Consider the following 27,902-nt stretch of genomic DNA (forward strand, 5'->3'; position numbering starts at 1 on the left):
ATTGAAATCTAGTTAACAATTATTGAAATCTGGTTAACAGTTATTGAAGGCAAAATTGATACTTCAAAAATCAAAATGATTATTTATGAAAAATAAAAGATTCAGCGACTAATATTGAAAAAATTATGCTATTGAATGCTATTTCCACAATAATCTTTGAAGGTCATATTCATCTTGTTTGATTTGGTGAAGCCCAACGTTTGGCATTGAGCTTAACCGCTTGAAGGCTCATCGTGGAGAAATTTACGTCAATGTCACAAATTCGTCGGGTTTTTGCATTTGTGTCACAAAATTGTCAAAATTGCATTTGTGTCACGTATTTACATTCGCGTCACATGTGCAAATTTCAAATTACTCTCTCTCATCATTTAATCTTTTTATTAGTTACTCAATGTCTTCTGAATTTTTACAATACCTCATTAAAAATCACTTCATCTTCCTCGAAAACTTTCTAAAATTTTTGCATGTGACTTATTTGCAATTGGATTGCCAATTTGTGACATAAGATGCAAATACCACCTCATCGTGTGGGTGTCAGGCCCATCACGTGGACTTAGTGCATAATAAGGGCTTTAGCCCAATTCAATTAAAAAGAAAATAAAAAGGAAGAGTGAAGCTATGCATTTTGGTTGGGAACAAAAATCAACAACGCACTATAGCGAAGCAACCAGCGACAATGAACGTGAGATTTCTCTCTACACTTTCACTAGTGCACAAATCGTCAAGTAATATACGTGCAAAGCACGGTTCGATCCCATGAAAAATAGACGCTTGATAACTTGAATCTTTTAACTTCTTTTGAATTCGAATTTTATAAAAAGAAAGCATATAAACGATGGGGGTTTTCAAAGTTTGTTATGTGATTGGAAACAAGCAAATAAACAAGGGACATGACTTCGTTGGTTCAATGATGTGGTTGGCTATTGCATTCACATTTAGGTTGGGAAAGAACGGAAAACTCAATCTCACTCTTCAGAATTATCCACTAATCTCTCTCGAGTCTTTAGAGACCTAATTGGTGACGAACTTACACATCTCGGCTTGGGTCCTATTAAAACACACAACCGCATTACACCTGGGGTTCAAATGACTACAGATATCTCCTAGTCTTTCTATAGAGACAGGTAGATTTGTGACGGTAGGGGTAGAGCTAGCATGTTTATTACCTCTCGGTTTCAAAACTCGCCTAAGGATTCACTAGCTAGTTAGCTATTCTAACTAGAGATAACACAATACTCATTCCCATATATTTATTCTTCTTTTCCCTCTTGAAAATCAACTTTAGTCTCAAGAAAATAGGCCAACCAACATCACTTATCCAACTACATCATGTCCCTCTACAGGTCTAGCTACTCATAATAGAAATCAACGAAAACAAATAACAATAATCAAAAGTAAGAGAGCTAGAAAGTAATGAGACATGGTATTCAAACAAAACTCAAAATATAATCAATTCAATATCATCAAATCAAGATTCAACTCCAAACAATATTCAAATAGACATAAAAACTTGATCAAAGTATGAAATAGCAAAGAACTAAACTCAAAACTAAAATCCAAATCTCCAAAATATCAAAATCAACTAGAAACTTAGAAAACAAGTAAGATTGTTCAACAAGCAAGAAAATAAAGAAAGGAAGAGAAAAACGAATAACAAAGAGTGAGGTTGATGATGATGATGATGAAGGGGATGTCACTTCCTCCTCTGTCTTCTTCTTATTCTTCACTCCAAGAGCTCATATGGCTTTTTCTCTCCAAAAATGAGTCTCTAGATATAAACTTTTGAGTAGTGTGTCATGTATCAGATTATTATGTTTTTAGACCAGATTATGACTTTATGTCATCCAAGGAGATATTTCTGAGCATTCTAGCCCCTTGGATGAGATCCAAGGGTCAAGATTAGCTCTTGAATTTAAAAAACTGGTTCTGCACCCTGCGCGTTGCGCACATGCTTTGGCGCATTGCTTGGGGGTCAGTGCGTCCATCGCGCTAAGACCTGGAACTTTGGGTGTTGCTTGGTGATGCTCGTACGTCGCGCTAAGACTAGATTGACTTCTTCTCCAGGTCTGACTTTGGTGTTTAAGGGTCGATTCTTGTGCATTTTAGCTCCAAATCCGCTCATTTTTCGCACCATAACCCTCTTTTGCTCTCTTGTACCTGAAAATCACTAAAAACTACCAGAAACTATAAAAAAAAACCCAAGAACAAGCGTTGATTCTCGTATTAAAAGGTCGAGATAAGTGTCAATAAATCACACTTATCAAATACCCCCAAACTTGAACTGTTGCTTATCTTCAACTAACAAAATAACTATATAGAGCAAACTAGCAAAGGCAAGCATGGAAATCAAGAAGTTAGTCTAATAAAGAAGTTACACTAATCTAGGCTAAACTGAACTAGAAAATTGAGTGTTGAAATTGTTAATGACTTTGGACTTGCATGAATGTGTCGACTAGATAAAATCGACTCCAAGAGTAAGAACAACCACAATTAAAGCTCAATGAATACAAGTAATTGACTAATTCTCGTATGGTGTTACCTTGCTTGGAGGTTCTCGTGTAATAGATTGCTTTGAGCCCAAGTAAAGTGCGTTGGAGACCTTACCACCTTTTCCTAACATACAATCTCAAAAGATGTGTTCAATGTTGAACTCGGAGCACCATAAGGCTTTTCACCACTCTCTCTCCACTCGATTTAGGCAAGGCAATGTGAGTCCAAAGGTCTTTATCGGCTTGTAATGTTAGGGTAGGGTCAAAGGGTAGGATATTGAATTTTTAAGTAGCTAAAACGTTACCCTAGCCAGTCAAACTCACCAAACAAGCAAACACTCTCACTTTTCTTGTAAATTTTCCTTCCCTTACTTGTACCAAGCACAAAGCTTTCACATTCCCCCAAACTTGAGCTTTTCTCATTAAACCATGTACTTACTTGTCAAACGAGAAACAATCACTGCGCCAAAAGTAAACGAAAAAAAAAATAAAAACAATGATAATGAAAGCTAAATATATACAAACTTTTCAAGTACAATGCATGATTGTGCCTTTTATTTCTTTTTCTTACTTTCTTTTATATTTTTTTTTATATTTTTTCTCTTTTCTTTTTCTTCTTTTTGATAAACAATAAAATTAAAAAGAAAAATAAGAACTTACCAAGATATCTACTAATGTTGGTGCGGCAAAAGTATTGGCAATTCAGAAGAGCACACAATCCACAAAATAATGATGACACTTATGAGTCGCTAAAGAACGGAGTTTTTTGCGGGATTTTTACTTTGCTTTTTGTGACTAAGTAACAAGAGTATGAAATATCGTTCGGCTGTTTGTGAAATGGTTAAAATGGAAGTATAACGGGTCGGGTTTTTTTTTTTTTTTTTTTTTTTTTTTTTTTTTTTTTTTTTGCTTAAGTGGCTAATCCTAATGCCTTTCTCATCCTAACATTCCTCACCTATAATCATTTTCCCTCAAGCAGGGCTCAAGTGGTTCTAGTGCTCCCGATGTGTGATGAAATTCATCGGGTCAAACAAACAAAGTCAAGTGATCATAGAGTTTCAATCAAACACAAAACTTGTAGCGTAAGTAAAGATACATTGCTATTACTCCTAAGTCTCAAGACTCTATGAGTCATCAACGTTCACAAATCACAAGCAAATCCAAAGCATTCACAAAACCAAACATTCGGAATTAAAAAAGAAAATAAACTAACATCCACAATTATTCATAAGAAGTTAAAGCTAAAATTAACCAAATTAAAAAAAGAAAATACTAAACAATCATCCAAATCAAAACTAAAACAATATCCACAAAAATTAAAAAGAAGCTACAAAGACAAAAAGAAGCTACAATTATCCAAATTACGAAACAAATTCTAAAAAATTGTCACAAATGAAAAGCTAAAAAGAGAGGTCAAGAGAGATGACGGAGATGAGGGATAATGACTTGCCTCTACGAGTCGTGTAGACACCCCTAAACTTCAACTCTACATTGTCCTTAATGTGGACTCGAGAAAATGGGGAAGGTGCAATTCACGGGGGTGGGATTTCACTTCACATGGCGGCATCATCCTATGGTGGTGGCGGGTATTAGTGTGGCCGGTACAAGCTCATCGAAGGGTAGGGGTCTAAGACGTTGGTGGGGAAGCTCGAGAATCTCCAAACCGCTAGCATTGGGATCGCCTCATTGACTCCATTGGTTATAAGCGTTGTAGCCAAATTGCGCAATTGATGAGAATCAGGACCCTAGCGACTTGACATAGACTGCAAGGGAGTTGTAAGCCTCGCCAAGGAGGTCGATGTTGCGCTCTATCCTCTCGAATCGCTCTTCTGCCTGCTTCACCTTTGGTCGTATAAGCGTTGCCGCTCTACTTCGTCATTAATGAAATGGGAGGTATATTCCCATCTTTGATCATATTGTCGGTGGCACTCCTCATCTTGCCTCATGTATCTGGTACATCTCTCGTCTTCCACTCGGTATCGAGCTTAGGAATTTTCCCCAAGATTGTCCTTCATCTCAACTAGACGGGCATACTCCGAGTTATTGAGGTCGGCTCTTGCATCATCTCACTATGTTTTTGTTCTTAAGCTTGGGCTTGTGCGGCTTTGATGTGGACGGCTCCTAGAGAGGCGAGCATCACTTGGGAAATTCAATGGAAGCCTCGCACGTGAGCATCGGCGATACCGCCTTGCCATTCTTTTGATCATGCTAATGAACTTAGCATCTAGAGGCTAAGCAAGCGAGATTGTCGTTTCGCCTTCCGAGTTATCTACTTCGGCTTCGATGCACATCTCCGTAATGAGTTCTCCATGGCCGATCCTCTCATTCCCTTTGTTGCTCGCATAAATGGGGAACGTGTCACATATGACCCTACCCAAGTTGATGGTGCGTCACGAGATGATGTAATGAATGATAACTATCCGAGATAGTGTGATGTCGTGTGACCTTCTGTTTGGCATTACCCTCGTCGGGATGAATCATACCCATGCTTGCACAAACCGGTTAAGGTATTCGACCTTGTTGCTCTAGTATCGCGAAAGGCCGGAGTTCCTCAGTCCCATTTCCCATGACGCGTATGGCCTCGCGTAAGTGGCTAGGATGAAGTCGTATGGTTGGTCCTGTAACATGTCATGGTACTCATTCTCTATATAGTGTAGCCTGAGGTACGCGTTGATGGCATTCCTTGAGAAGTCCACCTCCACTCCCCGGACGTTGACTATTGGGTTACTCACATTAAGGGACATATTTGCATACACTTCTCGCATGAGGGTAGATGCGGCGGGTATTCTAATGGTCACCAATTTGGCCCATTGAACTCTCTGGAAGTTGCTCGGCGAGGTAGCCACATTCATGGACATCGTTGGTCGGCTCAAATATCCGCTCGACGATGAATTTGTGTTGCTTGAGTGTTCGAAATAAAACTCGGCAATTGGAAGTAATCCCTTTGGTTTGTCATCTATACTAGGCGCCGAGCATGGACGCTTTGAGGCCGCTTTAATTTTTCTTATAAAACCCGTCGATAATTGTCCCTTAGCAGCCATTCTAAAACACTAAAAGAATATACACTTTGCGCGAAAGATTCTTTCAGCGACATATATCATTCTGTCGCGCAAAGCAGAATAGGTGACGTATCTATTTGTTGCGCAAAGCTTAAAATGAAAATTTTATTGTGTGGTCTTTATTACGCGGCCAAAACAACTTTTTTTGCTTTGGATATCGCTTAAACATATCTCCCACATTCGTTTTTTTATTTTTATTTTTTTTTTATTTTTTTTTATCATTCATCGCAAACTTCACCTCAGTTTGACGCCCCCATCTGTAAAGCTTCTCCACCGCCCATTTTTCAGTCTTGCTCCCTTCTCCCTTCTCAAATTCCAAAATTTGTTTTCTTTATTTTCTTTAATTCCTTTTTCCCCTTTTATTTATTCAGGTCTGTAACTTTATCGCTCTCCCCCCTGAAGCTTTTGTACTCGCTCTGCCGTAATTGTTCACGGGTTTCCTCCACCGTCGTCGTTCATGGCTGCCTTGGTTTCCTCCACTAACCTCCCGGTTAGGCTCGAGGGTTATTTTGTAATTTGAAAATGTAATTTCATGTATAGTTCATGGGTTTCATTTGTTGAATGTTTTATTTTCCTTCTTATATCTTATTTCTATTGAAAATTATTTGATGGAAAAACTTGAGTATAATGATTTGATCAATACCTTTGCATCACAAAAGGAAAGAAAAGTAAAAAGTTGTGTTTTTTTTTATCATCCTTGCAGGTTTCTCATCTTCTTTTTTTAGTGACATGAATGAAGAATATTGGAGTGGAAAATTCGAAGATGAAGTTAATGGTTGAGAAACTTTATTAAAAAACATATTTTTGTTAAAGAGTTGTATTGATGGTTTCGCTATTATGATTATAATATGAAAAATTTATTGTGTGTTTTTGGAAAAAATGCATTATTTTATACTTTCTCTTTAGACCTCCAATTCTCTTAAGCTGGCCATGGGTGGAGGCGAGTTTCATGCTCCAATGTAGACAAGCCTCAATAAATTTGGCAAAGTTTTCAACGAAACCGTTACATTAAAGGACTACAAGCACAAAGAACCACTCAAGAGGATCGTACGCCTAAGTAGTATCTATTTTGATCCTCACAACTCATCCCAGGCCTTTCTTCTTGCTCATCGTAAGGAGTATATCATGGACTAGCATGTCATTCTCCGCAATCCAACACCCGAGTACAATGTCAATTGATACAATGATCAGTCAATCTTCGCAATCACACTCCGGAACCGGTTGGTGATGACTTTTGACACAATCTTGTAACTAAAGCTATAAAGATTTATTGGTCAAAACTTGTCAAACGCCGCCATGTCACACGAATCGCGAATAAGGACTATGAACGAGCCCCATCACTCGCTCAGCCAAAATATCCCAACAGTGGTTCATAAAAAGACTCTTTGGAATCAAACTGGCCCCGTAGATTTTAGAGGGGCCGTCTCTTTCACGCGCCTCCTCCGTTGCAAGAATCGACGTCATATCTTTATTATAAACAGGTCCCTCGAGCCACTCTTAAGAAATATGGGTATTTCGGGGTAAAGAACTCACATTAAGTTGCTAATCAATCTTTTTTCTCAGGTAGCAAAAAAGCTCAAGCAAACACTCTTCTTACCTTTCTAGCCCTTAAACAAAAAAAATAATAATGCATGAAACAGTCAAAGGAGCATTAGGCAGGTCAAGTCAAAGATCCAAGTCATTTTACGACGAAGTAATACAAGTGTGTTACGTCCTAAACCTTTATTTTACTCGAGTAAGATAATTTCCCGTTTTCCCATGAAAGGCTTTATCTGTTTATTTATTTATTTCCTTTAGTTTATAAGATTGTTAAAAGTTTCCTTTGCAAGAACTTTGGACTAGATCTTTTCAATTTATTTAAAAATATGTCAGGTCAGGTTACTTTCAAATACATTGGAGCCTAGCCATTTATTGTTAGGCAAAAAAACATGATATATACATAAAAAAATATCAGTGGAATTGAATTATTTTAATCCTTGACTAATATCCGCTGTTTCCACAATTTGCTTGTTTAGCGAAGTATAAATGTTTGGTCCAAATCCCATTATTACGTTACAATTTGTGGACTAGTCGTACCATCCGTCACTTTAATGGTTAAATATATGAATTTTCATTTATGGATTTCGTGTTATCTTATTTTAACCACTGTAAATATGTATAAACACGAGAATAACAATTTTATTGATCATAGAATTATATTGAACATAGTAAACAAGGTATAAACAGATATCTATTACTAAAAAAAAAATACATGAATTTATTGCAATTAATTATTCCACTTGTTTCTTTGTTATAGCCCAAGTTTTATTTTATTAAAAAAATAGTAAAACAGCAACGTTAACAAAGCAGTATGCATGAGTGTATGATATATGATAGAATTTTCCAATCAAATATATGTCCTACTCCTCCAATACAAGACAATTCAAAATCAAATGCTCAGTATAGGACTAGGATTAAGTGTAAACTAAATTATCAAATACGTCGTCAAATACAGTAGTATAAAAATAAAATAAAGTAGCGTTTTTGTAAATGAATACGCCGAGGGTAGTCAAAAGAAGTTTGGACCGGGTTATGAGTTATAACATACCGTATTTGGGCCGGGCAAGACTAGAATCAAATTTGCGGAATTAATTAAAACAAATAGTTATTGTTTGCATTGACCACTTCTCTCGTGCTATGAACATAAAACCCTTTAAAACCTCCTCCGATATCATCGTCTTTCTCATTTCATTATTCCATTCATTTTGTTTTTCAGTTTTCATTTCTCACAATTTCTATGGACGGAACTCCCGAACCCTCCGCGGAAGCAAAATCCGTTACGGCGGTGATCGTCCAGCCGCACTCGCTCCTCCCGAAGCCGGAGGCTCCACCGGGACTCACGGCGGCGCCGGATCAAATTTCCGACGAATCCGTCGATGTTCCGGCGGCGATTGGGAAATTCTTCCGAGAGAAGAGTAGCGGTCTCTCCGCCGCCATATCCAGGCGGCTCTCGTCGCTCAAGGAGAGTGGCGACGGAGCGACGGAGTTCGATCTCTCCGGCGTGACAGTGGTGGTGAGGCTGAAATCATCGCCGGAATTGAGAGGCAGAGTGAGCTTCTTCTCGAGATCGAATTGCCGCGATTGCGCGGCGGTGAGAAGGTTCCTGAGAGAGAAGGGACTGAGGTTCGTCGAGATTAACGTCGACGTTTTTCCGGAGAGAGTGCAAGAGCTTGTGGAGAGGACTGGTTGCTCCGCCGTGCCGGCGATTTTTTTCAACGAGAGGCTCTTCGGCGGACTCGTGGCTCTGAATTCTCTGCGGAATAGCGGTGGTTTCGACCAGCGTGCGGCGGAGATGCTCGCCGGAAAGTGCCCCGATGACGCTCCGGCGCCGCCGGAGTACGGATTCGGCGATGAGACCGACGGCGGAGACGAGGATGATTTCGTCGCCGTGGTTAGGGTTTTGAGACAGAGGATTCCGATTCAGGATCGGCTTCTGAAGATGAAGATCGTTAAGAATTGCTTTGCCGGGGCTCAGATGGTCGACGCTCTCGTTCGCCATTTGGATTGTTGTCGTTCAGAGGTAAATTCAACTCTCTTCTTTCTCGTCGTTTTTGATCCCCTGTGTCTCGGTTTATGGTTTTCCTTGACGTGTTTGTGTTTTCCTGCTTTCGAGTTCGTCATAATTCGCGGGACTATTTTGTTACTGTGGACCACGTGGCGTTTGATTGTTTTCAGTATTTCATCTGTTTACGTGGGTGTCAGTTATAAAAAGCTTGAAACATTCAATTCTAACGGTCTAGTGGTATAATAGTTGATACTTACCTACATAATTTATTTATTTATTCGAGTATATAACTAATTAATGATAATGTTTGTGGAGTATTTTTATATTATTCGGTGGAGTAAATTGAAAGGTTAGATTTAGACGATTATTCGTTAATTTCGAATATTAATGATTACCAATTGACATTTTTCTGTTAGTAAATGTGATATATCGAAGTGATTAGGGAATGGCCACGAGGTTGTTAGTGGGCTCGTGTTGGTGAATAATAATCCCATATTGAATATGCAAATCCTTCAAATAAATTTTTTATTATTATTTTTTTTCTTTATTTGGTTAGCAGAATAAACCTACTCATATAATAAAAAATATTTTAATAAAATCTTTCATTGTTTTTTTATGAGAGGGAATCCTATGTCGATCTCCCGTACACCATATGTTATAATTTAAACTTGCTCACTTTATGAGCAAAATATTTATACGAAATAGCTACGTTATGTTTTTTTTCCTAGAAAAATAGCTAGGTTAATTATGATGTGCATTTGAGTTGTAACAATAATTGCTTCCACGATTAACAAAAGCCCATGGAATTAGTATTTTTTTTTTTTAACGTCAAAAGCCATAAATAACTCCATTGATCATCACGAAGACACGCACGTACTTCTTCTTCACAATTTGACAATGTTACGAATCATGACTTATAAATCATTGAAATAATTTGTGTATGTGTGTTTATACTTTCATTACTGTCGATTAATAGAAATCATGTCTGCTATTGTTCTTTTTAAATAAACGCCGTTATCACGCTACGATGCTGATATAACCGTATTTTACTATAGAGAGATGTCTTTACAATTTTTATAATAAACAAGTTTTGTTGGTTGAAAATTAGCTTGATGATGTATTGATCAGGACATTACTATTATATTTTTGGTGACACGGTTGATTATCATGACATTACTAGCAAAGAAATGAGAGCTAGCTATGAAAGGTGGAAAGAGGCATGTTATGTTACTTTTGATAATTTTTTATAATTGCTATTATCTTCCACAAAAATAATAATTATAAGGGATGATCAATATAGTTGGTGGGTCCCATATTAGCGATAGTTTTGCCGGCAATTTGCATGACCCCATAATACGAGTTAGTTGCTTAACAACACGCGGTTACTTCACAAATGAGAAAACCTTGTGGGGACCACAATATCATGGGAACTACTTTTATTTGTAGAACGAAGACATTTTCATAGGCTTTATCTTCCTTTTATTATATATATATATATATATATTTTTAATTTCGTAGTTGAGGGCATAAAATATGTTACAAGATATCTTATTATCTTTCTTCATGCCATCCATAATTATATTTCATACGTGGACTTTTAATTTTGTATATCCACCGGAACATTATTGACGTTAGGAATTTTCTAATAATATTTGTATAATCATTCTTTTTGGAAAAATAGTATTGGATGATCATTGATCAGAAAGTTGAAGTCTTCCACTCTTCAACTTGTACAAGTCCATATTTTGTGCTTTGAATCGATCGATTCTAAGTCAACGGAATATCTGCTTCTTAATTAATTTTGTTGGCTACACGTCAATAAGTGCATGGTGGTTTTAGATTAAAGAAGAAGCAGTAGATGAGTGAAAAAAAATGTGTGTGATGTTTCTGACTTGAAAGTTATTAACTTTGTAAAAAAAAAATATTGCAGGCAATTGAAATCGGAAAGAAGCTCATCCAAAAGCACTTCATACATCATGTCTTCGGGTCCGGAAAAACCTTTTTCCCAATAGTTTCATTAAAAAAATAATGATATGAATTCATTATCTAATAAATGAAAGTTTGTTTGTGCAGCGAAAGAGATTTTGAAGACGGAAACCACTTCTACCGCTTCGTGGAGCACGAACCCTTCATCCCGAAATGCTTCAATTTCCGAGGCTCGATTAACGATGGATTTCCAAAGACGGCCGTGAAAGTGTGTGAAAAGATCAACAAAATCATGTCCGCTGTCCTCGAGTCCTATGCCTCCGAAGACCGACGCCGCCTTGATTATGTTGCCATTGCCAACAGCGAGGAGTTTCGAAGGTGAGTGCATCAAATGAATATAACTTTCATTTTGTTAGCTTAAATAGTCTTTTAACTATTACTAGTGTCATTTTGGTCTTTAAATTGATATATATATATATATAGATTATTGGTTAGAAATGGTACTTAAACTATATGTACTTTGTTAAATTATAGTAATACTTATAAAAGTATTAATTTTTTTTCTTGCTGAAATCGAATATAACAAATTAAAACATAATTACAGATTCAAGTAACTTGTTTATTAATTTTAGAAGTACTATTCAAACAAAATCTTACTCTTCACAATAAAAAGAAACTGCTTGATTTTGATTTTAGTGTTTTTAGGATTATAGTAAGATTTTTATTTTTATATTTTAAATTTTCTCTGTTTGTGTGTGTAAAGTTAACAAGTTATTACAGATGAATGCTAGTAGAAATATTTTCAGTGAGAAGACTAATGTGTAATGTTTTCAGATACACATTTTTTTTTTTAATGTAAAATTTTATACAAATGTTGTTTAATCTACATTGAATTGCATGCGCATAATATTTTATGTCAAACTATTCGGGTCCTATTTGAGACAATATGGACGAGATTTCACAAAATATGAGTTAAATTATGAATTTTTGACGAACCAATAATTGAAAAACAAAAGATGAACTTTGAGTAATAAGTACACGATATGTTTCTTATTTTACAAAGTTTTTTTGATACAGTTTTCATAGTCGAGTGTGAAATAAGATTGGTTTTTCAGGTACGTGAACTTGACCCGAGAGCTTCACCGAATAGACTTGTACGAGATCTCCCAGGAGCAAAGGCTGGCTTTCTTCTTGAACTTGTACAATGCCATGGCAATCCACGCTGTGATAAGGTTCGGCCAGCCTGACGCCGTATTGGACCGAAGATTCTTCTCCGATTTTCAGTATTTGGTCGGAGGTCATCCTTATTCCCTCAGCACCATCAGAAACGGAATACTCAGAAACAATCGCAGGCCTCCATATTTCCTCGTCAAGTCTTTTGGATCCACCGACCCTCGTTCCCAGGTAAAAAAAATTGAGTTGACATGAAAATTATGAAGGAAATCTATGAATATATAAAAATATAAGGGTCTTTTAGCTATATAGTCATTTGACTTATAGCGTTTTGTATAATAACTAACTTTTTGTAAATTTTCTGTAAATAGTCACTTCAACTTATTTACGGCATTTAAAAAGACAAAAAAAAACCCAAAAATAGACGATAATGTTTTTGGATATTTTTGTCTTTTTGAGTGCCGTAAATAAATTGAGTGACTTTCTAGCAATTCTTAGACTTTCGATGGCTTATTTGACTCATTTTTTAAAATATAATGGATTTTGATCACTTCTCTTGTCACTTCTACGAAGTTCCAAGTATAAGCCTTATAATATAGTTGAATTTGTATGAATAATTTCAGCTCACATTCGGTAAAGTGAATCCATTGATTCACTTCGGGCTGTGCGACGGGACAAAATCAAGCCCGACTGTGAGGTTCTTTTCGCCCCAAGGAGTTGAGACTGAGCTGAGAAGCGCGGCGAGAGAGTTCTTCAAGAGCGTTGGAATGGACATTGATTTGGAGAAGAGAACCGTACATCTCACGAGAATCATCAAGTGGTAAGCGAATCGAAAGCGCCTTAAGGCTCAACGGCTTATATTCTTGAATAACTCACTAAATACTTTGCGAATAAATATACTCGATCGTGCAGGTTTGATGCTGACTTCGGGCAAGAGAAGGAGATTCTAAAGTGGATCATGAATTACTTGGACGCAACAAAGACAGGTCTTTTGACTCATTTACTTGGCGACGGAGGTTCAATTCATGTGACATACAAGAACTATGATTGGTCAATGAATTCTTGAAGAACGCTGCTTTGCAAGAGTCCAAGGGTCCCAACTTTCTTGTGTTTCTTATAAGTGTATATACACATACTACAATACAAGTCATGAAATAGGTGTGGTTTGAAATAGTAGCAAGGTTTTTGTTAAGTTAATTTATTCATTTGAAATAGGTAATGTGTCAAAGAATCTACCAATATGGGTTGGTCTACTCGCTCTTCGGTGAATGATAAAAATACATGTTATGATCATTATAAAGTTCCAGTTTCCTATTAGCTAACCTCCACACATCTATATTAATGCCAAATCTGCTTATTGTCCATAGTGTTGAGAAAATGGTCTTCAAATTTGAGAAATATTTACATTATTTTTCTTCACTCTATTTTATATATACAGTTTCAATCGACACAACATTTCAGTGTTTTAATGGTAGACTTTTAGTGCTAGATATTGGTCTTAATCCTATACTCTATCTATATTAGATAATAAGATTTTAAGTGTAAACTTCTCAAGTAGGGATAATTTGTAAACTTTTAGGATAATTTAAAAAAAAATGGGCCAAATATTAAAAAAAAAAAAAAAATTGAGGTGAGTCACTGGGCCATGTAAATCCATCACTGATTATAAATGTAGCAAATATTCAAAATACTATAAATCTCAAATAAAAACGAATTTTAATATGAAACATTTTCCTGAATACTTATACAAACATATAGAGCAATCTATAACAAATAACACTATTAATTACAATTATCATTCATCGATGCATTGATCTAGCTCTGATACAGATTGGGAAAAAAAAAAAAAAAAAAAAAAAGCAATACTTGAGAGTTTAGAAATAAATTTGACATAGTAAGTATGGCGGAATTCAAATTTTGATCTTGCGGATTTTCTGATGGCTTCTTATAGTGTACTCACCAACTCTCCTTTTCGAAGGTGGCTTGTTGGTAGTTCGGAGTTGATTTGGTTTTGGAGGGTCCTCGAATTTGATCGTCTGTGTCCAAGTTTGTCTATAGGGCCCCTTGTTTATTTCAAAGAGAACCGGATTTGAGAGTGTGGTTGTTGTCTTGATGAGAGTGAACCTTGAGCCGAGGTTCGCTGAGGGGTGGGTCTCTTATCATAAAGACTTTGGATCTTGGATTAGTGGCGACACGGTGAGGCCTTTGTAAGACGCAAAATGTTCACTTTTCCAAAGTAAAACTTGAAGGCTAAAATCTCTTCCCCGCGTTTGGATGGTGTAGCTTTCTCTTTCTCTTCCCCGATTTCGGGACGTATAGCCATTGGGCTGTTCTTTGGGACTTAGACGCCGTGCATGGGACTTCACAAAAATTGATTATTGCCATCTATTATAGCCACTGAATTTTCGGATATGTTCACGTTGTAACGACCAACGGTTTTCGGTTGATTTTGATAGTTCAATAAAGCTCAATTTTTTTTTTTAAACTTGGATTAGGTTGTGATTTGCTTGTTTGTTGGTGAAACTCCCTTATTTTTCCGGCAACTGAATTTTTTTAGCCTCGATTTACCTGGTAAGTAAAAAAAAAAAATACAAATTGTCAAAAGGAAACATGAACACTTACTAATCCCATTTTCAGAAATACAAAACTAATAACACGGTACCAACTTAAATAACATAAAAGGGACTCCCGTAGTGCCCACCAAACCCGGAGAACCAAACGCCGATGACATGTCCCTCACTACAGTCGAGTTTAAGGGAAGTTTGAATGTCAAACTTAAATTTACAAGCATAAAACTAAGGGACCTAAAACTAAACATAAAATTAATTTTAGCAGGCGATTCTTAATTTTTAAGAAAGAAGAAATTGTATGAGGTAGTCAAATGGTTACCATCATTAAAATGATACTCTTAACTATTCAAATATTCAAAAATAGTTTAACTCGTGGCAATGTCTCCATATAAAATTTAGGGGATTTAAAATGGCTATATGTCTAACCCCTGAAGAAATTGTATAAAATAGTCAAATAATTACCTAAGACTATATCCTAACTAGTATGGTCCATGTGTCTTAATTAATTTGAACTATTTTTTAGAAATCTAAATTATGGGGTTTAAATAGGCTACATGCCTAACTTCCCTTTTATATATATATATATAAAAAAAAAAAAAAAAAAAAAAACCCTATTCCTTTGGGATATTTAAGCGCCAGTTGTAAATTTTATCATAAATTATTAATCAATTGCTACAAAAATAAAAAAATAAAAAAAATAATCGTATTTGGAAAATATACATTTATACTGTTATGTTAAATTAAATAAATAGAAGGGAGGCCAAATCAAAACGACCAAAAACTATATTTTATAGACTAAAACAATTAAGAGGACTGCAAGAAAAAAAAAAAAATAATGTTACCTCCTTCGTTAACAACATGGCTCGAAGTACCACCGAATCCTGACGGCAAGGCCGAGCCATTTATGTATAGAGACACCAAAAGATCGCAGTCCTTGCATGCCCGGATCATGGTTCAAGGCGCCATAAAAAGCACGTTATAGAAACAAGATATTTGAAAGAACGGAAAAATAATATTTCTTTTAAGAAGGAAAAATAATATTAAAACCACGGTTAAATTATATAAAACAACGCAATATTGCTTAAGTATGTAAATATATACTAGTAAAGAGAGAGCTAGGCCAGGGGGACATCCTTTATATATATTTTTTATTTTATAATTTATGAAATATGAAATACAAACGGTCTTGATTTGGATTTCAAATAAGAATGATATTGTTCAGAATAACCTTTCTGTTATAATTAGGAAGAAAAATATTTATAGACAAAAACATGTCACAAGTGTTTTTATATTTTACAAAGTTTAGACTGGCTTAATATACATATCCATATATATATCGCACGGAAGCACATAATAAAGTAAGGAAACATGAACGCATTTTCAAAATGAGAAAATAACATTGGTTTCTATGTGTATACCTAAAAATAGGAGTAATGAGCTTATCTATATACTACGTATTATAGAGATGTTGTTACGTTCTAGTTTGCTTTATTTTTTAGCGCAAGTTGTAAGGAAAGATGTCGACCATCATGCTCAGTTTTTATTGAGACATCATTTCTCTTGTGCGCAGACTATTATTCTGGCAAGTTTCCGGTTTTGCCAGATTGTTTCGCTGGTGACTTTATTGAGTGATCTTCTTGCGTGTATGGGTAAGGAAACCTTAGATTTACTTCCAGAGTTGTGTGGCTGCTATAAAACCCTTGCGCTACCCCCGCGCTACCCTCTTAGCAGCCTTGACGCTTTTGACAAAACAATTAGGGTTCCTAGACGTGCAAGATCGGCGGATTGGGAAACTAGTTGGATTGTTTTGAGCAGTGTTATTCACCAAATAATATTCCAGAAGATTGGGTGTTTGAGTGATTTGGGTTCTGTGTTTACGTGATTGAAGATTCACGTGCGTTGAAGACTGAAGTCGTCCAAGCATAGGCGTGTGCTTGAAGAGTGGAATTGAGAGGAGTCTCAAATTCAGGGGGAGTCCCTGCACTTGGTAATCACTCGTGGTAATAGTTTCTAGGGCTTTGATTTGTTGTTGTAATCATATAAGACCTTGCTTATACTATTGACTATGTGATAGTGAATTCATTTCCATTGGCTGTAAGCCCCCAAATGTAGGTGACATTGCACCGAACTGGGTAACCATATTGTGTATCTTTTCTTTATCGCACTTATTGTTGTTTATCCATTATCTGTGTTTAAGCAAGTTGTCGAACACATTGTCTATACATTGTGTGCAACATCTTGTCTTTCTAACTAAACAGAATTTCAAGAGAGATCACATATATCATCTGAACTAGCCAAAACGACACGAGAAGAATTGCATGTGTAACTAAAACATGGAAATAATAATCAATACAAAATAATAAATCCAACTATACATAAATTCATATCGAGTAAACTAATATATGCTGAAATTACTTAACGTGATTAAGATGGTTGTTCAACTAGTTGGTGAAATAACTTATTGACCAACTTATTATTTTTAGCAAGATTAATTCAAACAACAATCAAACAAGTAATCAACAAGAAAATAGTATAGAACACAAGAGATTTGATAACCCTGTTCGGTGATAAAACACCTACTCACGGGGATTGATACGTCCGGTGGTGAAAAGCGATCCAACATCTCAATAGTCAAAGGTACATGATTTAGGTTTGTAGACTCCTTCTTAGACGCCTTTGTCTTCGACTTCTCCAATGAATGGCAATCCGAGCTCCCCTCAAATCAGAGAATCCTTCTCTTTTCAAAAAAATACTCTCCCGAAGATTGACAAGCACGTCAATGCAAAACCATGCACTTATAAACTCGCACAAATAAAGATACAACAGTTGAAAGCACCAAGAACTAGTTTTCGATGAAGATCTCCAAGGCAAAGAGACTAGTTCAAAGTTTAAGGCGGTGTTAACTTACCTAACAAAAAAAAGGGATTTACCTAATTCGACTAAGCTTTATAGGGTCAACATCAAATATCTCGCAAATCTGCAATTCTCAGAAACCAAATTTCCAAGAATATCTCACCATTAAGTTCAAAACTAGAAACATGATATTTTCAGTTTTATTCGCGCATGAGGAAAGTGACTTTGAGTAACCCGAGTCTTGAATATCTTCTTGCAGCTTGTCTTGAACAACTTAAACAAAATTATTTTACCAAACTAAATCATGTCACAGAGGATCCAACAACCTCCCCTTAGGCCTTTTTGGCAAAACAGATAGACACTACGCAGAGTGCTTCGAGCAAAGAAGAGCAGGCTATAATAGTTCTAAATAGTTCAAGCAAAAAGAAAGTAAAGCATTGTTTAGATCTAGCTATTACAACCCAAAAAGAGAAGAAAACACTTAATAAAAAATACTCCCCCTTTTTTCACAAATGGACAAGCAAGGGAATATAAAGGTTTAGGTTGAGAGTAAAAAGTGCTGAAAGGACTGAAAAGAAAAAAAATTACACATTTTCTCCAGGAAGCGGGATCTTCAGGTCCTTCTTCTTCAACTTCAGCAACGTCTTCATCAACATGGTACTTAATGTCACGCAAGAGCAGAGATAGGTTTCTTCTGGAGTGGTGATCTTCTTGATCTTAATTATCTTCTCTTTGATTTCAGCCTCGAGCTGTCTGATGATCATCTCTTTCATAGCATCGGAGAAGGTTTGACAAGTTCCTGCATGAGAAGAAGATGGTTGAACATCTTCCTGAACACCTTGAGCGATTTGCTCCCCATCAATATCGTTCTTGTGTTTCTCGGTGAAGAGCTTAGGGTAAGCATTGCCGCGGAATGGCTTTCCAGATAAGGCATTGGGATCAGCTTTTTAATTGAGATACTGCGTAATCACCAATTCATATATCAGAGAAGTTCATCCAATTGGATGATTGTTCTTCTCAGATGCATCGTGAACAGCAATTTGATCACACATGATTTGACCAATATCCATTTTTCTCATGTTTCTGATGGCATAAAAGACATGCTCCATCAGTTTGCTCACATACCCCATATGTAGAATGGGGAACCAATTCTTAATGGAAATGCTGAACTGTTCAAAGAGAACTTGGTAGACAAGTTTGTGGAGGGCAAACTCTTATCATCCCAGTTCCGTCCTCTAAATTTGGAGTAGGTAAATTTCCTCCAAATTAGTCCTAGTTCCATCCATCTCCTTTTATAATTCGACGATTCAATGCTCCGCCCAACGCCTACCACCATTGGATAATCAAAATGGCATGTAGGCCCAGGACAAAAAGGAAGCCAGTCGAGGCCTCGTGACAACATTCAACTCGGCCATGACTGACTTGAATGTCACTGCTCACTTCGTGTGTCAATGAGCAACAATTTTTGAACTGCTAACTTTTGTAAGTTTTTGGACGTCCCGTCTCTTGTGCATAACACAATTATAGCAGAAGCCGATGGTTATTGAGAAGAACGAGGTTATCTTTCCTCTACCAATTTCCTTAAAGGCATAGATGTTATAGTGAGGCTCATCATTACAAAAAATAAATAAATTGATTAAACATTTAGCAAATTAGTGAATGTGTTGAATATTTGTAGATATTACAATATTATTGTTTTTAAAGTTTAATATTTTAAATAGTGACTGTTTTAAATCTTTTCAAAAATATTATTTTTTTCATACTGTAAAAAATTATTCGATATTATATGTCTTATCAGTGAAACAATAAGCAATAAACAAAGTTAAATAATCAATACAAAATAATAAATCCAAATATACATAGATTCATATCGAGTAAACGAATATATGCTGAAATTACTTAACGTGATTAAGATGGTTGTTCAACTAGTTGGTGAAATAACTTATTGACCAACTTATTATTTTTAGCAAGATTAATTTAAACAACAATCAAACAAGTAATCAGCAAGAAAATAATATAGGACACAAGAGATTTGATAACTTTGTTCGGTGATAAAACACCTACTCAGGGGGACTGGTACGCCCGGTGGTGAAAAGCGATCCAATATCTCAATAGTCAAAGGTACATGATTTAGGTTTGCAGACTCTTTCTCAAACACATTTGTCTTCGACTTCTCCAATGAATGGCAATCCGAGCTCCCCTCAAATCAAAGAATCCTTCTCTTTTCAAAAAATACTCTCCCGAAGATTGGCAAGCACGTCAATGCAAAACCATGCACTTATAAACTCGCACAAATAAATATACAACAGTTGAAAGCACCAAGAACTAGTTGTCGATGAAGATATCCAAGGCAAAGAGACTAGTTCAAAGTTTAAGGCGGCGTGAACTTACCTAACAAAAAAAGGATATACCTAATTCGACTCCCAAGGAGCTTTATAGGGTCAACATCAAATATATCGCAAATCTGCAATTCTCATAAACCAAATTTCCAAGAATATCTCAATCATTAAGTTCAAAACTAGAAACATGATATTTTCAGTTTTATTCGCTTGGGAAGAAAGTGACTTTGAGTCTTGAATATCTTCTTGCAGCTTGTCTTGAACAACTTAAACAAAATTATTTTGCCAAACTAAATCATGCCACAGAGGATCCAACAACCTCCCCTTAGGCATTTTTGGGAAAATAGATAGACACTACGCAGAGTGCTTCGAGCAAAGAAGAGCAGGCTATAATAGTTCTAAATAGTTCAAGGAAAAAGAAAGTAAAGCATTGTTTAGATCTAGCTATTACAACCCAAAAAGAGAAGAAAGCATTCAATAAAAAATACTCCCCCTTTTTTTCCACAAAAGGACAAGCAAGGGAATATAAAGGTTTAGGTTGAGAGTAAAAAGTGCTGAAAGGACTGAAAAGAACAAAAATTACACATTTTCTCCAGGAAGCGGGATCTTCAGGTCATTCTTCTTCAACTTCAGCAACGTCTTCATCAACATGTTACTTAATGTCACGCAAGAGCAGAGATAGGTTTCTTCTGGACGTGATGATCTTCTTGATCTTAGTTATCTTCTCTTTGATTTCAGCCCCGAGCTGTCTGATGATCATCTCTTTCATAGCATCAGAGAAAGTTTGACAAGTACCTGCATGAGAAGAAGATGGTTGAACATCTTCCTGAACACCTTGAGCGACTTGCTCCCCCTCAATATCGTTCTTGTGTTTCTCGGTGAAGAGCTTAAGGTAAGCATTGGTGTGGAATGGCTTTCCAGATAAGGCATTGAGATCAGCTTTTTAATTGAGATACTGCGTAATCACCAGTTCATATATCAGAGAAGAACATCCAATTTGATGACTGTTCTTCTCAGATGCACCGTGAGCAGCAATTTGATCACACGTGATTTGACCAATATCCATTTTTCTCATGTTTCTGATGGCATAAAAGACATGCTCCATCAGTTTGCTCATAAACCCCATATGCAGATTGGGGAACCAATTCTTGATGGAAATGCTGAACTGTTCAAAGAGAACTTGGTTGACAAGCCAATGGAGGACAAACTCTTATCATCCCAGTTCCATTTTCCCAATTTGGAGTAGGTAAATTTCCTCCAAATTAGTCCTAGTTCTGTTCATCTCCTTTTATAATTCGACGATCAAATGCTCCGTCCAAGGCCTACCACCATTGGACAATCAAAATGGTATGTAGGCCCAAGACCGAAAGCAAGCCGGTCGAGGCCTCGTGACAACATTCAACTCGACCATGACTGACTTGAATGTCACTGCTCACTTTGTGTGTCAATGAGCAACAATTTTTGAACTGCTAACTTTTTTAAGTTTCTGGACATCCCGTCTCTTGTGCAGAACACAATTACAGCAGAAACCGGTGGTTATTGAGAAGTACGGGGTTATCTTCCCTCTACCAATTTCCTTAAAGGCATAGATGTTGTTATAGTGAGGTCCATCATTACAAAAATAAATAAATAAATTGGTTAGCAAATTAGTGAATGTGTTGAATATTTGTAGATATAACAATATTATTGTTTTTAAAGTTTAATATTTTAAATAGTGACTGTTTTAAATTTTTTCAAAAATATTATTTTTTCAGACTAAAAAATTATTCGATATTATATGTCTTATCAGTGAAACAATAAGCAATAAACAAAGTTAAATAGAACCCAAAAACTAAATAAATTATTAAGAAAAATTAGTAAACATAAAAATAAAAAATTGTTCAAAACTTGAAAAATCTTATTTTCAGAGTAAAAAATTTAGACATACTAGTTGCGATTAATTTAGAGTATGCGCGTTAAATAGTCCACAATGTGCGAAAGAAAATGTTGAATAAATGGAATGAACGTAGCGAGTGACAACATCAGTACATGATAGACGATATATGTCCACTAATACGACAAATAACCACATGGTAGTAGTTGGCCAATTTGGGTCGTTTACAAAAATATGACTAGTGCAACTTGTGTTTGGTTTTATTCTGAATAAGATGCAATTTAAATGTTGCATCAAACATGTTCTTTGCTATTCAACCCAAAAGGTGAATGTCCTTTCGTTTCCTTTTTTTTGTCTTTTTTTTTAGGAAAGTCTTGTTTCCTGTCATTGACGATAGACTAAAATCATTAGTTTATTAAACGACACTAAGCCATAGTACAAACCTAACCTTTTATAGTTTTTTTTTTTATATAATATTTTGTAGGATGGTGCAGAAAAATCGCTGAAACCGTAAACTGGATCGAACCATTGGTTTGTAGATCAACGGTCCGATTTTAAACGGTTTAAAATTTCACCAGCCCAATCTGATCCGATTTGTACTTTTAACCGCTCTGGTCTAATATAAAATTTTTAAACCGGTCTAAACTGGACCGGACCGATTAGTATTTTAAAAAAATTAATAAAAAATAGGTATACAACGGTCCGATCTAAAACGGTCTCGGATTTGTTACTATTTAAAAAAAATTGAACAATAGACCAAAATGAAACAGTATGGTTTAAAACGATCTAATAGTTTAAAACGGTCCAATATAAAACGATCCAAACGGTATGAAACAATTTAAATCGGACCGGACCGTTTTAACCAATTTAATCCGATCCGATTTTTTTTTATTTACTTCGATCTGGTTTAATTTTTTTAAAACCGTTTAAACCAGTCTGATTTAATTTTTTTTATCACTTTTAAACCAGATCGTATCGTGCACATCCCTAATATTTTGGATGTCAATGGAGATGTTTATTGTAAAGCTAATAGGTTAAATGAATTAAATAAGCGTAAACAAATCTCCAAATATTCTGTCTTCTTGTGCACCGTTTAGACATTCAACAGCATACGGCCAATGCAAGACATTTGACTTCAAACATTGCAAACTTAATTCCTTCCTTACACTTGCCAACATATTTTCCACGGAACCTAGCCACGACTCACGAGACACAGTACGATAGCTTGCGGTTGAAGAAACCGTTGCCCTAAAGAGCGTCATTAGTATTATTCACAAGCTTTGTCGTGGCCAAGTGGGCGTAGTGGGTTCTAGATCCAATGAATTTTAAACGTTGGGATGCACTTTAAATAGGCTTACGTACATGCAATAAATTCTCCCTCAAACGAGGATAAGGAACAGAAACAGATTTCCAAGGATCAATATGCAATAATAATAATAATAATAATTATTATAATACTGATAAAAAAAAAGTCAAACTTAGACATAATTCATGTTACCCAATTTAAATTCCATCCTTTTGAAAAATGTCAGCGTTCAAAAATATCTCCCAAGTCTACAAACGTATGCTTGAAAGGGACTAAAAAGTCCACAGTAGCAAATCAATCAATTTCAGCGAGATATTCATCATTTTTAAAAAATAATGAATAATATATATATATATATATATATATATATATATAGTCAAATCCATAAAAGTGTAATTTCGTAAGGTCTAGGAGATTCTCAGCCTTATTTGTCTTCAATATTAATGGCATAATCAGCTAGTTGTTAATGGTTGATAATTAGCGTCGACACGCAATTATATCTGTTCATGCAATGCTAAGACATAATTGCCTCATTTTTCATTTACTACTGGAGAACCAAAATAACCCACGAAAACTCAAAACTACCAACCACTAGTTATTATGATAAATCATCAGATAGCTAAAGTACCGACTTAAGGCTTGACGCATTATGAAAAGAAAAAAAAAATGTACATAAGAATACAGTTCTAAGTACATTTTCCACGTGAAGTAATGCTTTTTCACTGCGGTCTGAAAACCCAAAAGAACATCAAAAGTTAATGCTACATAAGTTTGAGAACCACAGAACTGTGTAAAAACTACTCCTGTTTCTTTTATACATATTAGCTACAGAATATTTACACGGGAGGCTTGAATTATTACGTTTAAGCTCACCTAATAAATAAATCAATAAAAAAAAAAAAAAAAAAGTAATTCCGTGACTTACATGGTAAAAAAAAAAAAAATGCTAGACGTCGTCGAGCCAGGCGACGAGGTGCTGCGTGGTGGGTCTGAGTTTGGGGACCTCGCTCAAGCAGAGACAGGCGATCTCGAAGACGCGCAACAAAGCGGTCTCGTTGTGTTTATCGTAAATGTGCGGATCGAAAACCTGTGTCTCGTTGTTGTCGTTCCTCATCTGGAACGCCCAGGTGATGAGATCCCGGCAGGCCCTGGGCTTGCACATGTCCATGGGCCTCTTTCCGGTGAGAAGCTCCAAGAGGACGACCCCGAAGCTGTACACGTCGCCTTTGTAGGTCGCCACGGAGGCCTGCCCGTACTCCGGCGGAATGTAGCCCAGCGTCCCGACCAGGTCCGTCGACACGTGCGTGTCCTGCGGGAATATGACCCTCGCGAGCCCGAAGTCCGCCAAGTGGGCCTCGAACCCCGAGTCCAAGAGGATGTTGCTGGACTTGATGTCGCGGTGGAGGATGTGGGGCTCGCACGATTGGTGGAGGTACGCTAGCCCGCGGGCGCACCCGCGGGCGATCTTCAGCCGCGTGGCCCACTTGAGGACGGCGGGCCCGTCGGCCCGCTCGTGGAGCCACAGGTCGAGGCTCCCGTTCTCCATGTACGAGTAGATCAGGAGCCGGTCCCTCTGGTACGTGCAGTAGCCTCGCAGGAGGACCAGGTTCGGGTGCTGCGCTCTCGACAGCGTTTCCACTTCCGCTTGGAATTCCCGCTCCACTTGTCCGCAGTCGCCCGAGAGCCTCTTGATCGCCACGTTTTTCCCGTCCGGGAGCGTGGCTCGGTACACCAGCCCGAACCCTCCGCACCCGATGATGAACGACTGGTCGAAGTTCTCGGTGGATTTCAGGAGGTCCTCGACCGAGAGCTCTTTGTCGCCCTCTTTCCTCTGGAAGAGGACGACGAGCTTCGAGCCCATTGTATTATTATTGTTGTCGTCGCCCTCCTCTCTCTCCGGGTCGACCTCTCCGCCGGGGCTGTGCTTCCGGAGGACGAACGCGAAGACGAGGGCGAGGAACGACGCCGCTCCGAGCACGACTCCGACGGTGATTCCGACCACCGCGCCGGTTCTTTTCCCGGACCTGTATCCCGTCGGGTGGGGCCGGAGAGCCTCGTTGTTTGACTGGCACGGCTTCGCGTGGTTGCCGCCGCAGAGGTCGTTTCCTTCGAAGCTCGAGTTCGGGAACGTCTGGAACTGGACCCCGTCCGGGATCGTCCCGTGCAGGTTGTTGAAGGCGACGCTGAACCTCGACAGGAAGGTGAGTCTGGTGAAGCTGGGCGGTATCGTCCCGGAGAGGTTGTTGTGGGAAAGGTCGAGGTTCTCTAGCATCGTCATGTTCCATAGGGCGCTCGGGATCGGTCCGGAGAGATTGTTGAGCTTCAAGTCCAACACGTGAAGCCTCTGGAGATTCCCGAACTCGGGCCAAATGGGTCCGCTCAGGTGGTTGCAGCTCAGGTCCAAGGTCGGTGGAAAGCTCCAGAGCTGATTGTACTGCAAACCGCGGGCGCTCACGTTCCTCTTCATGAAGAACGGGAAATCCGGGGACGGTTCTTCTATCGGGCTGTCTCTGCTGATGAGGCTTGGCAATCGGGTCAGCCCTCTCGGGATCTCCCCGGAGAAAGAGTTGTTCGATATGTCCAAGTAGAAGAGGTAATCGAAACCGCCCAGCCAATCGGGGATCGTCCCGGCGAGACGGTTCCACGAGAGATCCAATAGCTGCAATTTCTGGCTCTTCAAGAGCCACTGCGGCACCGATCCCGTGAGCCTGCAGTTCGCGATCACGAGGATCTTCAGACTCTCGAAATGGAGATCCGGGTCCGAGGGCAACGCGTCGTCGTGGAAGTTCAAGCTCAGCACCAGAGTCGTGAGTTTCTGGCACCGCTGCAGGATTCTGAGGGCGGACGAGAGATTCGTGTTGGTCGAGTTCGAGAGAGAGAAGTAAGAGAGGCTCTGGAAATGCCCAAAGCTCTCCGGGATCTCGCCGCTGAAATTGTTCCGCGCGAGGTTCACATTATTCAGACTATGGCATTTCGGGAGGTACTCAGGGATAGAGCCACTGAACTGATTCGTGGCCAAATCGAGAGAAGTCAAATTAACCATGGCCGAACAGTTCAGCTTCACCGTGCCGACCAATGAATTGTTTCTCACATTAAGCGTGCTAAGAATCGGCGAATTCGACAAGGTTTCGGGTATATTCCCAACAAACTTGTTCGAGTGGGCGATAAAAGACTCTAACTTTCCCAATTTGTGAAAGACATCAGGGATAGCCCCCGAAAACCCATTAGCCGAAATATCCAAACGAACGAGGTTAATGAGGTTACCGATTGCTTGGCTGAGCTGGCCAGAGAGCTTGTTATCGCCGAGTATCAAATCATTAATGTTCCGAAGCATGAACAGTCTTTCGGACACGCCGGTGAGGTCATTCATCCCGAGGCAGAGATGCTCAAGCAAAGGGCAGTCCCCGAATCCCGGAGGAACTTCGCCGGAAAAGTAATTCGCGGCGAGCTTCACAACCTTGAGCCCGGAGGAACCGCCGGAGCAGACACGGCCCGGGAGAGAGCCGTTCAAGCGGTTCTGAGACATGTCGAGGTGTTGGATTGATGACAGGTCGGCGAAATCCGGGGCCGGGCCTGTGAAGTCGTTGAAGCTCAAGTCCAAAAAGCGCAGATTCGAGAGGTTGAAGAGAGGAATCGGGAGAGAGCCTCTGAGGAAATTATGCGAGAGGTTCAGAGTTCGGAGCTGATCGAGAGAGCCCAGCGAGTTGGAGAGCTTTCCGACGAGCCTCTTCCGCGGAAGCTCCAACTTCACAACTCTCCCTTCAGAAGAAGAAGACGAGGAATTGCAAGTCACACCTTCCCATTCGCAGCAATTCGAAGAGGAATTCGATTTCCAATTTTCCGGAGGGTTTTGCAGAACCGCCATGAAACCACGCAGAGCTCTCAGATCGTTCTCTCCGCAGGCCAAGCTCTGGTTGTTCGCTTCAGCCACGAGGAAAAGCCACGAGACCACGAACACCGTACAGAAATCTCGAACGCCCATTACACAGAGAACCGTCAATAAACTGTATATATACGTGTATGTCTGTATTTTTTTTGTTAAGAGTGTCTGTGGAAGCACTCAAAATCTCATATCGCCGACTTCGTACAAGAAGAAACACTGCGGAGCCAAAAAGAAGAACAAAGAAAAGGACACAAATAGAAATTAAAACCATGGGTTTATCCTTTTCAATTTTCATTCAAGTCGAACCAAAAGATAACGGAAACGAGTATTCAAACCTATTTTTGTCGTCTTTCAGGAAATGCAAACGCAAAAACGCGTCGGCCTTTGCTTCTTTTTTGGTTGCTGCGAAATGCAAATGTGCGAACGAACAGAACACAACAAACAAACAATAGTTCTGGTTTTCTCACAGTTAAGAGAGAGGGAGAGAAAGGTTACCGGGAAAAGCAAGTGAGAAGTGACCGGGAATAGGCGGTGGAATAGTAATTGAGGAAAGTGAGAGAGAGAAAGAGAGAGTGGGCAGATTGGCATTCAAAAAGTCAAAGGGTGGGTGGCGACAAATACACGGGACTCTCTCTCTCTCACTCTTTTTTCAACTTTTTCAGCTTCTTTTTTTCCTTTTGTGTAGAAGGTTTTGATTTTTTTTTTTTTTTTTTGAGAAAAGTGTAGAAGGTTTTTTATATTTATTTTTTTTGGCGTGAACTTCTATTTAGAGTAAACATGATATAATATATTTTAATTTTCCAATCTTAAAATTTAATATTACACGCACATTGATTTATATAGGTTTGATTTTAGACACAAAATCAACAATTCATTTTATAGTGAAT

At 38.1% G+C, this 27,902-nt stretch overlaps 2 protein-coding genes across 2 annotated transcripts; one reads left to right on the forward strand and one right to left on the reverse strand.

Annotated features, from left to right (window-relative positions):
• Positions 1–8,272: 8,272 nt before the first annotated feature.
• LOC149401999 (glutaredoxin-like protein) lies at positions 8,273–13,508 on the forward strand. Its single transcript, XM_089609471.1, has 6 exons — positions 8,273–9,107; positions 11,023–11,078; positions 11,166–11,396; positions 12,134–12,422; positions 12,815–13,011; positions 13,104–13,508. Exons 1-6 carry the CDS (start codon positions 8,325–8,327, stop codon positions 13,255–13,257), a joined length of 1,710 nt encoding a protein of 569 aa, XP_089465597.1. The 5' UTR covers positions 8,273–8,324; the 3' UTR covers positions 13,258–13,508.
• Positions 13,509–23,805: 10,297 nt separating this feature from the next.
• On the reverse strand, positions 23,806–27,550 carry PSKR1 (phytosulfokin receptor 1). The gene is made up of 2 exons (XM_089609753.1): positions 27,351–27,550; positions 23,806–27,231 (listed from the first exon to the last, which is right to left on the reverse strand). The coding sequence occupies exon 2, from the start codon at positions 27,112–27,114 to the stop codon at positions 24,079–24,081; it is 3,036 nt and encodes a 1,011-aa protein (XP_089465879.1). The 5' UTR covers positions 27,115–27,231; positions 27,351–27,550; the 3' UTR covers positions 23,806–24,078.
• Positions 27,551–27,902: the final 352 nt, after the last annotated feature.

This window comes from Urtica dioica, chromosome 3 (assembly GCF_054948205.1).
Source record: "Urtica dioica subsp. dioica isolate 48M chromosome 3, U.dioica_male_clone48M_v1_H2, whole genome shotgun sequence".
In the NCBI taxonomy this organism is placed as follows: Eukaryota; Viridiplantae; Streptophyta; class Magnoliopsida; order Rosales; family Urticaceae; genus Urtica; species Urtica dioica.

Excerpts from the sequence above, each read along its gene's own strand:
- LOC149401999 (XM_089609471.1), top strand. The coding sequence starts at position 8,325 with ATGGACGGAACTCCCGAACCCTCCGCGGAAGCAAAATCCGTTACGGCG. Across the intron at positions 9,108-11,022 it reads TGGATTGTTGTCGTTCAGAG|GCAATTGAAATCGGAAAGAA; the intron begins GTAAATTCAACT and ends AAAATATTGCAG. Across the intron at positions 11,079-11,165 it reads TTCATACATCATGTCTTCGG|CGAAAGAGATTTTGAAGACG; the intron begins GTCCGGAAAAAC and ends TTGTTTGTGCAG.
- PSKR1 (XM_089609753.1), bottom strand. The coding sequence starts at position 27,114 with ATGGGCGTTCGAGATTTCTGTACGGTGTTCGTGGTCTCGTGGCTTTTC.